The sequence below is a fragment of the Vespa velutina genome, chromosome 15, assembly GCF_912470025.1.
Source record: "Vespa velutina chromosome 15, iVesVel2.1, whole genome shotgun sequence".
Classification (NCBI taxonomy): domain Eukaryota; kingdom Metazoa; phylum Arthropoda; class Insecta; order Hymenoptera; family Vespidae; genus Vespa; species Vespa velutina.
The window spans coordinates 1,193,824-1,207,621 of record NC_062202.1 but is presented as its reverse complement, the minus strand read 5'-3'; the positions used below and the strand labels follow the sequence as shown (position 1 = coordinate 1,207,621).

At 31.2% G+C, this 13,798-nt stretch overlaps 3 protein-coding genes across 3 annotated transcripts in view; all 3 read left to right on the top strand.

The window, feature by feature from the left end:
- Positions 1–8,489, top strand: part of LOC124954564 (neurofilament medium polypeptide) — a 57,486-nt gene extending 48,997 nt beyond the window's left edge. Inside the window, exon 4 of the mRNA XM_047507694.1 lies at positions 3,439–8,489. Coding sequence (XP_047363650.1) covers positions 3,439–3,591 — 153 coding nt within the window. The 3' untranslated portion in view covers positions 3,592–8,489. The remainder of the gene's footprint in view (positions 1–3,438) is intronic.
- A 390-nt stretch (positions 8,490–8,879) lies between these two features.
- LOC124954565 (zinc finger matrin-type protein 5) lies at positions 8,880–10,099 on the top strand. Its single transcript, XM_047507695.1, has 3 exons — positions 8,880–9,197; positions 9,345–9,482; positions 9,596–10,099. Exons 1-3 carry the CDS (start codon positions 9,071–9,073, stop codon positions 9,829–9,831), a joined length of 501 nt encoding a protein of 166 aa, XP_047363651.1. The 5' UTR covers positions 8,880–9,070; the 3' UTR covers positions 9,832–10,099.
- Positions 10,100–10,525: 426 nt separating this feature from the next.
- LOC124954562 (pleckstrin homology-like domain family B member 1) overlaps positions 10,526–13,798 on the top strand; it is a 45,934-nt gene continuing 42,661 nt past the window's right edge. The window contains exon 1 of the mRNA XM_047507691.1: positions 10,526–10,908. The gene's annotated coding sequence lies outside the window, so the exon portion shown is untranslated. The remainder of the gene's footprint in view (positions 10,909–13,798) is intronic.

The following is a 13,798-nucleotide window of genomic DNA, read 5'->3' as shown; positions in this document are numbered from 1 at the left end:
GATCCAAGAAAAATCTATATTTTAAAATTGATAAAAAATTTGTAAAAATAACTCATGATAATAATGTCACAATATTAATAATAATTTAAGTTCGATCGTTTTAGCAAATAGAATGGACATTGTAATATTACTGATAATTCCAAGTGCTTAGTAAAAAATGTCAAAGTATAATCGGGCAATGAAATTTGCTCCTAAAGTTTAATACCAAACGTAAAAAGTATAATATTAGAGATTTCGGACGTGACTTATCAAGAATCTCACGAAGCTCATAACTCGAAGCTTCGCTCTCCGTTTTCATCGTACGTCCTCAGCGTGTTTCGCCAACGATCGATCGTATATTTCGTAATGTCTCGACTCGAAACGTTTCGACACGCGAAAGCCGAGCTAAGCTGCGACTTTCGTTTAAGTAGTTCCTCGCCGATCCAAAAATCCTTGACGAGAAAAATTCAAATGAATCCTCGATAAAACTTCAATCTCTTTATTCGGCCATTTTTATTTTCAAAAGGATTTTTCACTTAAAGAAATTCTTTTAATCTAATTAATTAAAAAAATTCTATTAGACCTATTCAAAGCTAATTGATTTTCAATTCTTTTACCTATCGTACAATTATCAATTATCAAAGATATATAAATATAAAAGTAAACGTATGATAAAATAAAAAATAAAAAAAAAAAATATATATATTTTTTAACGTTTGGTTCGTTCGTTCAACATATTATGTAGATTAAAAATAATTTTATTTCTAGAACATTATCCGATCGATTGACAATTCTGAAACTAGTTGATTGACATTAACTGAAACTTATTTATCACAATTTCTTTAGCTACCAGTCACAATTAAACTCAAAATACGTGTTTGAAGGAAGTTTTGTTTCTAGGTTACCACGTTTCTTTCTCTCACACACACACACACACATTCTCCTTATATCTCTTTCGTAATCCAGTTAGAGAACTCAGATGCATCAGGATCTTCTCTCGATTCCTTTAGAAAGCAATATAAGTTTCACATATGTACAACTTAACATAAATAATATATTGAAATTCTGGACTCGTCGAAAAGTCAAGTTCTTGTTTCGTACTTGTGTGACATATAATATATTATGTACTTACACCTGGGTTATCTTATCCAGGTATATGTACTATATGTACTCAATGTTCATGTTCATTCTCGTTAGTTGCTTTTGACTCGACAACTCGTTCGAGAATTTTCCTTCCCTTGTTCTCATTTTCACGAAGTAGAAGAAGAAGAAGAAGAAAAAGAGAAAGAGAGAGAGAGAGAGAGAGAGAGAGAGAGAGAGAGCGCAAAACCTAGACTAGTTGCTCGAATTAATTAAACAGAATTAATTGGAACCTCTTGAAGTTTCCCGAACTAAAGTTTTCCTTTTCCTAGGAGATTCGATTCGATCCGTTAACAAACCAAGCATCGAGTCGAGTCTTAAGTTAGTGTTAAAGAGAGTCGTTGAAATGGAACATGGCCTTAAAAAACAAACAAAAACTAAAAAAAAAAAAAAAAAAAAAAAAAAAAGAAAGAAAGAAAAAGAAATAAAAAAATTAAAAAGTTGAAAGAAAGAAAGAAGGAAAGAAAAGAGAAATAAAAAAGAAAAAAGAAGAGGAAAAAAAAAGGTCACTCGTTGTGCTTTGTGCGAAAGCATGAAACCTTTTCAAAGGATTTCCAGGCTCGCTTTCAACGTTCCTTCTATCTCGCTTTCGATAATTGCACGGCTATACAAACTCTATCCTTTTCTAAAGATAAACTTTTTTTTTCTCTTTTTCTCTTCGTTTATTTGTTCGTTTGTTTGTTTGTTTGTTTGTTGTTCGTCTATTTTGTTCAAAATTGATTGGGCCTTGATACATTAACATCGATCCTCGTTATTATGTAAATTTTTTAACGATACGATCGTTAACGTTATCGCTGTAATAGCATTTACATGCACGGTTATTATTGTCATCATCTTGATCGGCATTAAAAATTATTGACAAGATTTGAAAAATTATTATAACGAACATTATCGCCAAGATAAATATCGCGATCGTAAATATTATTGGCAAATATCAAAGTTGATAAGAGAAAAAAAAAAAAAAAAAAAGAAAGAGAAAAAGAAAAAGAAAAAAATAACGAAATAACAAAAAACTTCGCATGATCGTAAAGGTCACATCAAACGTATAAGAGAAAAATACAATGGACAATATAAACTCGAAAAGTGATTCTTAAAAATGATGAACAAACAACTCGTTTCCAGAAGAAGAAATCTAGCACAATTGAAATGCACATGACCTATAAGATAACTGAACGAGACGAGCTATAAAACGCGAACTCGGTTGACTTCGATCAACAGTTCAGTTTGCATTTCAATGACGAGAAATAATAGAAGAACGTACAAAGTCTCTAGATAGTTTCTCATTTCTTTTATTTCTTTCGTTAATAGCTATAGAACAGAACGTACATACATACATACATATATATATATATATATATATATATATATATATAAACATATATGTGTACGTATGTGTATGTACTTTCTCACTTACATCGTAACGACACGAATAGGCCAGGCCTTTTCTTTTAAAAGAAAGAGGCCATCACGTTCTTCCGACTAGGAACCGAGAGAAGATTAATGCCCTTCTGACTCGTCGAAAACAGAGTGCGGCGGAGGGACGGAGGAAAACGAGAGGCAAACGAGTACGACGTGCCGATGCAAATGTGTTAGCGTAATTGTAATTTACATGTTTATAAAGCTCGTTTGCATGTGATTCGTCTCTCTCTCTCTCTCCCTCTCTCTCTCTCTCTCTATCTCTCTCTATCTACCTATCTATCTTTTTCTCTCACCTTCTCTTCGTTCTTTCCTTCTACCTCTTTTCCTCTTTTTTTTTTCCTTTCTTTTCTTCTTTTTTTTTTCCCCTAGACGTCTTTTCAACGGAAGCTCGTTCCACGGGTGCACGCTATGACGTCGACCATACTTCGTCATAATTAAATCTAAAAATAGAGGGGACGTGTAAAGGTAATGGGAAAAAAGAATGCCGATAAATTGGATGGCCAAAAGAGGAGGACAAGATTTTCATTGACACGTATCTCTACTAAACAGGGCTCTTCTCTATCTTTCAATAACACACGACTCCTTTTTTATAATACAATTTAAAATTCGTGTATTTTTTTTCTTTTTCTTCTTTTTTTTTTTTTTTCGTTTCAGAAAGGATTTAGGCTCGTTAAAAAGATTTCGTCTTTTCTTTTTTTTCTTTCTTTCTTTTTTTTTGATACGGATAAAAAAAGAAGATTGGGATTACAAGTCTTTTTCGATAATAAATATTTTCTATTTATAAGAGAAAAGAGAATGGAGATAGAAAAAATGAAAGGAAAAAGAAAAACTTGTGAAATCATTTCTTAAATGTAATTTGTTATAACTCTCTTCTTTTTTCTTTTTGTTTTTTCATTTCAGGTTGAGGATGCTGTCAACGAATTAGAGGGTATAGATCTAACGGATCCGGATTTGCATAAGGCAGCGACAAAAATTCAAGCGAGCTTCCGAGGTCATAAGGTTCGCCAAGAGGTTTCCGTTGCTCCTAACACCGAAGCCGAGGATAAGAAATAAGATGGCGGTCGGGCGTGTCGGCCATCTTGGGAAGAGGACCGAAAGTGATTTTTTCGTATATTCCCAGGAAGCGATTAAGGCAGCTAGTTTCTCGAGAAAGAAAAAAAAGAGAAAAAAGGAGGGAGAACAAATAAAAAATAAAGGGGAGGAAGAGGAGGAGGAGGAGGAGGAAGACGAAGAGAAGGAAGAAGAAGAAGAAGAAGAAGAAAAAGTAGAAAACGAAGAAAACCATGTTACAAGATCTCCTCCTTTAGGCGAAACGAGGACGACAAATTGAGCAGATCATTACGCGAACGTCGGATCAGTTTCACTTTCGTTCCCTTTTCTTTCTTTTTTCTTCTTCTTCTTCTTCTTCTTTTTCTTCTTTTTTTTTCTCCTCATTCATTCTCGTGAATTCGTTGGAAGATATTCATATTTCTTCCTGGATATTTCTTTTCTCTTTCTCTCTTTTTTTTTTTTTTTTTTTTATTTTCAAATAAATCCTCAAACTTTGGAGAAGAGAAATTTCCGACGATGCTCGACATCGTGACGTGTTTGAAACGAGCAAGGAAAAAATTATTCAAAAGGGGGGAAGGCGCTGAGGGGAAAGAAATCGACGAGAAGTAAATGTCAGATTTTTTTCTTTTCGTATTTGTTATCAAAAAAAAAAAAGAAGAAAAAAGAAAAGAAAAGTAAAAGAAAGAAAATGAAAGGAAGGTAAAGGTAAAGAAAAAAAATAAGAGAGAGTATATATAAGTGAGTTTTCGACGTCCATATTTTTTCCTTATCCCTATTCCCCCATCAGTCCCATTTTCACTTCCTAACGAATTCGATGCTGTGGTATGTGAAATCAATGGAAAAGCATGAAATACATCATTCGAAAGGGTCATTAAAAGCTCGAATGTGATTCGATATGATCGAATATCGAATCTCCGTCTGTCTATCTGCTTACCTCTCTTTCTCTCTTATATATATATATATATATATATATATATATATATATATATATATATATACATAGTTTCAAGCAAACGTAAACGTCGTTGTCGTCTCTCTCCTACCCTCTTCCCTACCCCCTAACCCTCTTTAGTGGGCTTAGAGCAAAGCACCGGTATAATTATCGGAAGCGATTCTATTTCGAGCAAGGCTAGCATACATACACCTAGATATACATATTACATACATAGATACATATATATATATATATATATATATATACATACAAACATACATATATAAATACATATATATATGCATACGTATAGAACCAGCCTAAAGGGATATGTGCTTATGCACCTAGAAATTTATTACAGTGATCTGTGTACGAGAGATGTAACCCGGTAATTGATTTATGCTTTGACGCGTGCAATCGTAATGCCCATTAATTCCTATTCTTCCTTAGGCCTCCCCCACTAATCACTTAATCTCTTTTATAAGAAGACTAGATATAAAATAGATATCTAATTTTTCGAATGATTGTCAAAGTATGATCAATATAAATGAAGGATAAGGAAAAAGTAATTCGAATGACGATCGAAGCTCACCAAAATTTATTACTATTATTATTATTATTATTATTATTATTATTATTATTATTATTATTATTATTATTATTATTATTATTATTATTATTATTATTGTTAGTGCGTAAGAGTACATCGGCGGTATTTAAAAAATTTTGAAAAGCACAACACAATCGATCCTCGCGTTCACCGAGTCAAACTCGAGCTTGAAAACAAAATATTAAAAAAAAAAAAAAAAAAAAAAAAAAAAAAAAGAGAGAAAAAACAGAACAACAAAAAAGGTATATATTAAACTCCTTCGAGAATAAAAAGTTTTTAGTCGATTCAACACCACGTACGAATTTATTAATCACGAAACTCATTATAAACTACCAAATTACGATGTATGGCGAATTATAGAAACGTTTGATAATCCATTTGAAAGTTAATATATATATATATATATATAACGCGTAAAAAGCACCCTCATCTGCCCCACCTGGCCAACCCCCATTCCCTTTTTTCGACAAACTTATATACTCTCTTTACCGTATATATTATGTACGTATATTATTATTATTATTATTATTATTATTATTATTATTATTATTATTATTATTATTATTATATTGAAAAGATAAAACAATTAAAATAATAAGAATTAAGAATAATGACGAAATATTTTATCGAATTGATAGTATACAAAAAAAAAAAAGAAAAAGAAAGTAATAAGTTAAATGGTTAACGAACTATGGGACGCGTACGTATGAGACACATTTTAATTGGTACATATTAATTTCGATGATTCATTGGATCTTATTGTAAGAAGAATTATTCGAATATTTATAACTTTGTAATTTTTCTTTTTTATAATTTTAATTGTTCACGAATAACGTATGCATAAGTATGATAAGAAGAAATTATAAAAAGAAATTTTCTTCATACACGCATGTAAGAACAATTGTCTATCCTAAGGGGCTCATTTTCTCAGAATAATTCATCTGTTCTTCCGATAGTTGGCGCTCCAAGCAATCGTTGACATCGATCACTCATGATCGTAATACTTAGCTGGAAACCACACGCAATGGACGTTTGAAAAATAAATATTAGAACGAACGAGCTCGTTGTCATTGATCTATTATCACGAAGAAATTTATGAATAATTCTTCTCGGCAAATGTCCAATGTTTTTTATCAAGAGAAAAAAAAAAAAAAGAAGAAAGAATAATATTTCACATGCGAATTTATTTTTTAACGATGAATAACGAACAGCCAGTATTTCAATGCGTTAATTTAGAATATCTCGTTGTGACAAACATACACACACACACACATACACACATGTTAAGCGCTTATAAATCCTACCTTTTGTTGGATTCGACTTTAATCATGATCAAAAAAAAGAAAAACGCAATTTACGTTAACGAGCGAACGTAGATCATTGTACTGCCAAGCAAGCGATAAGAGTCAGTGTCATAAAATCTAATTTTATTCTAGTCTTATAGTTTTTCCTATTATTTGTAGATAAACAATCATGTAAATGATCGAACAATGATCCGATGTTTTTAGCAGGCCTAAAAACGTATAACGCTAATTAAAAAGGAAGAAAAGTAAGAAAAGAAAAGAAAAGAAAAGAAAAAATATGCAAATAGCTTCTTCGTTTCCCGAGCATTGAGATTATTTTTTTTTTGTTTTTTTTTTTTTTTATAATAACAATAATAATTAATAAAAGAAGAGGAAGAAGAAAAAGAAGGAGAAAAAGAAAAAGAAAATGAAAATGAAAGAAGTAAAAGAGATCATGGGCCTTTGTTGATCGGGCCCATTCAGTGCATTAAATCGTTCTCGATTTTTCTTTAGAATCGTTTTTGTCGGGATTAATGATTATACAGAGATGCTCGAAGCGACACGATTATTTTTGAACAATTGTATACATATGTATTTAACGATATTATGGACGAAGAATACATAATGAGTCGTCGATATTTCTGTATGTATGTACAGAGAATTTCGTGAAAATATTTCTTGAATATTCTCGTACGATGATACTTCACTAGAAAAGAAAAAAAAAAAAAAAAAAAAAAAAAGAAAAATTCACGTGGATTGAAAATTTCTTTGAGATTAAAAAAGAAATTGAATGATAAAGAGGATAAGGAAGTTATACTTCGTAGAGAGATACATACCGATATATTGTAAAAATATATAATAATTTCTCTCTTTCGTATAACGTTCTGAACTGTGAACGAGAACGAAAAATGTGCTTGAATTTGACCTTCGGAAACATTCACAATGTTTAGAAGTTAGAATCCAACTAACATATATATTACAAACTCTTTCTCTCTCTCTCTTTCTCTTTCTTTCTCTCGCTCGCTCTTTCTTTCTATTCTCTCTTCTATCATGGTTACACTTTGAAATTTTTCATTTGATTTTTCTTATTACAACATGACGATACTTTGTCGATTATCGAACGATTCAATAGACAATGTGTCTCCGTAATAATGTGCGTACGTATACGAATCCCAAAAGTGCGATCATGCGAAAAATGGGGATTCCAAGTTTATAATAATAACGCGACTCGTGACGCTTGATAAGAGAAAAATAATACCGAAGGTATAATAAAACTGAACATTTTCACACGAAGAACTTCCAATAATCGCTTATCTCCGACACGAATTACGAACTTGTGAAATGAGATCGATCGATTCGTTTTACCTGAAAGAAAGGAAGAAAGAAAGAAGGAAAAAGAAAAGAAAAGAAAAGAACAAAAAGAGCAAGAAAATGGAAAAGGAACAATGCGATTACATAGAACGACTCAGCGTAATTTTTGGCTAATTTTATCGTCCTCGTATAGCGAGATACACGATATCTCTCGACTTTAAATATTTCGGCTTTCTTAAGAAAAAAAAAAAAAAAAAAAGAAGAAAAAAAAAAGAAAAAAAAAGAAAAAAAAGGAAAAAAAAAAGAAAAAAAATCTAAAATACATTCTACACGTTATTTATAAATTATTAAACTATCGCTTGTGTAAGAAGCTAACCAAGAAATGTTTGACGATCGTCGAAGATGTTTGTCACGTTAATTATTTAATATCGATATCGATAATGTTTTAACTGTGAATTCTTAACTATGATCGGTAAGGAAATTAGCTCGAAATTTTCATGAATTTTTAAAATATTTCTCATATAATGTTAATTAACTTTATTCTATCTATCTATCTCTCTCTGTCTCTCTCTCTCTCTCTCTCTCTCTCTCTCTGTAATACTAAATGCTTCCAATCTTAAACAATTTGATAAATCTCCCATCGAGAGGAGTAATATATTTGTTGAAATAAATAGTTGGGAAGTATTTCTTCTATCGTTGATTATGTACAGCTTAGATAAGAAAAAAGAAAAAAAAAAAAAAAGGCAACAAACATTTTCGTCGATACGACGTCATTATCACATTAAACTAGATTAGCTATGCACAAAACGCTGCAATATACATATATTACAAGGATGTAAGAAGAAAAAACAATTGTAATGTTTAAACGAGCAGTATCGTGTATGTAATCTGTTTGTGTATAAAAAAAATAAATATCCATTAAATGTATTAACTAAAGGCACGTTGATTATAAAATTACGTGTCGAAATTGAACTGCTTATATACGGAAACATTTGTTTTTGCTTCTTTTTTTCTTTTTTTACACACACATATATATATATATATATATATATATATATATATATATATATATATATATATTTTAAAATGCGAAGATAATTATAATGAAATAGTATATTATTCGCAAAATTACCGTTAGATGGTGCTTTAAACGCTTCCGAACTATCGATAATGCAGTTTTTCAACGAAACGCGTCCATGTTTATATATATGTTGTTTATAAATGTCGTGCATGTGATTCTAAGTACATTGATGTTTTATGTAAATAATTTAATTGCCTTAGTATACACACACACACACACACATTTATATTCACTACTTTTGCTATTATAAAAAATACGATAAAATGGGTAAAAGATATTACTGCGATTATTGCGATAGATCGTTTAAGGACGATCCAGAAGCCAGAAGAAAACATCTATCTAGTTTACAACATGCCAAAAATCGAGCGGATCATTATAGTTTTTACAAAGGTATTTAACGTAATTTAATAACATTAAACTTTTACAAAGAATATTATTATCAAAAAGAACTATCATGAAAACCTAACCTATACGATCTTCCTTTTATTTTCCATTATATGTATTATTTTTATTTCCATTGGAAATGATTCCTTTTAGATCCTGAAACAATATTGCAAGAAGAACAAGGAAAAATACCTTGCAAAAGGTATATGAGCAGTGGTGATTGTGCTTTTGGAAGTAGTTGCAAGTTTTCTCATTATGCACCATCCTTGATATGGGAACTTCAGCATATCGGTAATAATAATAATAATAATAATAATAATAATAATAATAATAATAATAATAAATACTAAGGAATATTTCAAGATATAGAGCAGATTATATTGATATCTTTTTGTAATTTAAAGTTGCAGCTAAACAAATGGCAGCGTCTCACTTTAGACCACAAGGTGGATGGCCCAATCCAGATGATATAGTTAAAGAATTTTTTGTAGATATTACCAATCCAGATACAACAGAAGAATTTACTTATCCCATATGGGATGTACCACCGGAATTACATAATTATCCAAATTTACCACCATCGTTATGGCCTGTCACACCAGAAAGCCTTACCGATTCCAATTTTGCACAGTGGAGTTGATGTAAATAGCTTTCGCACTCTGCTTTGAACACATTGTACATATGCGATAATATATTAATTTAAATGAAATAAGTTTACGTAAACAAGATAAAATAAAAATTAATTTCATGTCAATAAGAATCATCACGATCATAAATCTCATATTAAAGGATTGTTATAAAACGAAATATAAGTAATTATAAATAATATTTATAATTAATTAATCATTATAAATAATATCAATAATATTAATAATATTATATTCAAGAAATATATTAATTTTTCTCTCTCCCTGTCTCTTTCTCTCAAATACTATTTGCATATACTTTTCTTCGTTTTTTTGTTGTTTTTCTTTTTTTCTCTCTCTTTTTTTTCTTTTTTTTTTTTTAAATCAAACCCATTACATGAAGATTCACAACTTCTTAACAATTTCTTCAGTACAATATTTAATTAACAAAAAAAAATATATATATATATACATAATTCTTTATCCATATTGTTCATCTATACAATACAATTTGTTACAATAACATTAATCTTAAAAAAAAAAAAAATTGCCATATTCTAGTGAAAACAAACGAATGACGCGCCATCTTACATAATAAGATGGAAAAAGATCGGAGGGAACATCGGGATTGGTCGATAAATTTCGCGGCCGGGCGTCTACCCCCTCCACCAATCGCCGAGCAAGATCGGGCCGCCGCATAACGACTACGCGTCGCGGCACAGTAGCGAAGTGTCCGTTGGCACGAATGCATTTGGCGGTTTATTGATAATTCTTAGTTTCTTCGTTGGCGCGTCGTTTCTCGTCGGTAAAACTTAGTCGATTCCTTTATCCTTACTTTCTCGTACGTTCACCGATTACCGCGTACATTAAGATTATGTGGTCAAAAAGTTCGACTCGGTATTCGAAGAAGCGCCGATCGTCGTCCATCGTCCTTCTTCGTTTCTGTGTTTGAAGGAACGCATGCGGTGCTTCGATTCGTCCTGACGCCGCCGGGGCCCCTTCGCCGATTTTGCCAACTGGATTTTTTTTTTTTTTTTATCCTCTCTTGTTGTGTCCCACTATCAGCTAACAACTACACCTCGTCATAGTCGGTGAGTCTTTGTCCTTTTTTACTTAAATTTTCTTCTCTCAGTTTTTTCTTTATTTCTTTCTCTCTTTCTCTCTCTCTCTCTTTCTCTCTTTCTCTCTCTTTTTCTCTATGTTGCTCGCTTGCTCGTTCGCTATCTTTTTTTTGAAAAGCACATGCGTCAACTTGTTTCTCGCGCGAATTGTGTTACTCGGACGAAAAAAAAACAAAAAAGGGCGATCGGGGTGGTTCGACGTTCTTGAAAAATAAAAACGAAGTAAAAGCGAACAAATGTAGCGACCAATGAAAAACGTTCGAAATGATTCTTGCAATTAAAAATTATCCTTATAGATCGATTATTTCATATATTGCATTTGTCCTTCTTACGAACGTTTTTATTTTTTTCCTCCCTTTTAAATTTACCAACGTTACTGGCGGCGGGGTATTTAAGGGGAATGTTATCTGGCATCAAAAGCGTTCTTTATGACGTCACACTTTGTTACCTACAATTATCTCATAGAATTTGATTGACGTTACGTTTATTATTAATCGTTTTATTTGATTTATTGACGTGTACGTGTAATAATAATAAAAAAAGATTATTATATTAGATCGACGTGTGGTATGACAATAATCGTTACATAACCTATAGATATCAGTAATACAACAAAGAGAGAGAGAGAGAGAGAGAGAGAGAGAGAAAGAGAGAAAACTTTGAAAATCGAATTCAATGTGTTCTCTTTTATGACGCATTAATCGTTGGTATACAAGATGGCGGATAGTGAGAAAAATGAATTTTGCGAGACGATATTTATGAAAAACGATCACGTTTCTTAACAATGATCACCATCGTTCGTGAGAATAATTTTGAATGATTTGAATTGTAATTGAATCGTATAGTACGATCGAACAGGGATTGACATGTGATTTTCGTACATAAATAATTTAAATGCAGGATATATTTTATCCATATATATATATATATATATATATATATATATTAATAATCAAAGAAAGTATACTTTAATATAATATTCAATATATTAGAATTACATTGCGATTGAGAATATTATACTCGGTGCATATATATATATATATATATCCATATATATAAAACTATTATCACAAGAAAAATATTCAGTTCTCGTGATATTTGATAAAATGACTAACCATTAAGGAAACATGTGATAAAATGATATCAGTGTATCGATTGAGAATTTGTTCTCTCTTCAATAAACTTCTTCGTAAGGTTTAAACGAGTTATCGCTCGTTTTTTGGCTCGAATACGTTGATCTGCGTCCTTGCGCGTTCCGTTCCGCGTGCTCGCGCCACGCGATCGAACGATTCCTTTTCGTCGAGCTTTACTAGGCGCCGATTTGAATACAATACCGTTCTCGGATCTACTGCGTTCACTGTTGCGGAACGTGTTACGAGCTATGAAAATCCACCCATCGAGACGTACACAGACACAAACACACACACACCCACACTCTCATATATATATATATATATATGTATATATATAATGTGGAATATTGAATATTAAATTTGAATATTAAACTAAAAATTGTTTTACTATATGTGTATATATATATATATATATATATATATATATATATATGTGTATACATTTTGTAATTAATAATCAAAATTTAATTTATAGAAAACAAATTATATTATATAGTCATGAGATATTGGTATCGATAATAATTTATCATAATCATAATCGATTCGGTATAAAAATATCTAAAAATGACAGAACAGTTTCGTTTATTCGTGAGTCGTTCCTCCGGTCTGAAGGGGAGAGAATTGGAAATGATAATCGTATCGTCTAAAGGAGATTCGTACTAAACTAGGGGAGAGGAAGGTAGTAGTGGTAATAATAGTAATAATAGTAGTAGTAATATAAGAAGTAGAAGAACAACAACAACAAGACGAAGAAGAAGAAGAAGAAGAAGAAGAGGAGGAGGAGGAGGAAAGAAACTTATATTGCATCGAAAGAAAGAGAGGCAACGACCTGCCAGGGAAAAGTAACATGCAGTCCGGTCACGATTCTTCGAGAAGGTCGTGACCTTGACGATATAGGCTACAATGGTACGTTTACCAATGTGCATCGACGATATTTCGAATTAGTTTTCGATATCGAATTTATGATTGCCTTATTCCGATTCCGATTTATATTAACTGCAATACATACTTACATTTTTCTTTACCTTGTTACTTAAATCCAATGATAGAATTGAAAGGATCATACGTACATCCAATATTCTTCTTCTCTTATTTATTATTAATTTTATTATAATTATGATTTTATAAGAACATCGAGAAATTTCTTAAATTATATATCCATATAATAATACATACAAATAAAAAATAATAATGATAAATAATAATATTATTTAGACTGACTCATTAATGTTTGAAAAGATTCTCGAGCTTTTTTCAAAGAAAGATTTTCGAACATCTGTGATCCCCTTCATGATACAACAATACAACACGCGTGCACGTTATCCTGAATGAAAGCGATTTCACTCTCGACCTTTTGTCCTTTCTTGCCTCCTCTTCTTACAATCGATTGTCGTGTCGACGTATGACACACGCCATCGTTTCTCTAATTTAATGCCATCAGGCAGTACGATTATTTACAATAAAAAAATTCCAACCGTTTGCAGTTGATAATCATTTATCATGATGATAGTAGCCTAAATCGTATACGTACAATTGTAGTTCTATTTATAATTTAATTTCTTATTTATTTTCGTTTATATTATATAACAAATTAATGTTATTTAAGATATAATTATTGAAAATAATTTCGTGAATTTTATTCTCGAACTAATCAACGATAAACTTAAGAGTCTACGCACGAACGAATCAATGATTTCGTTTAGAAGAGACTCTTCAAAGGCGAAGAG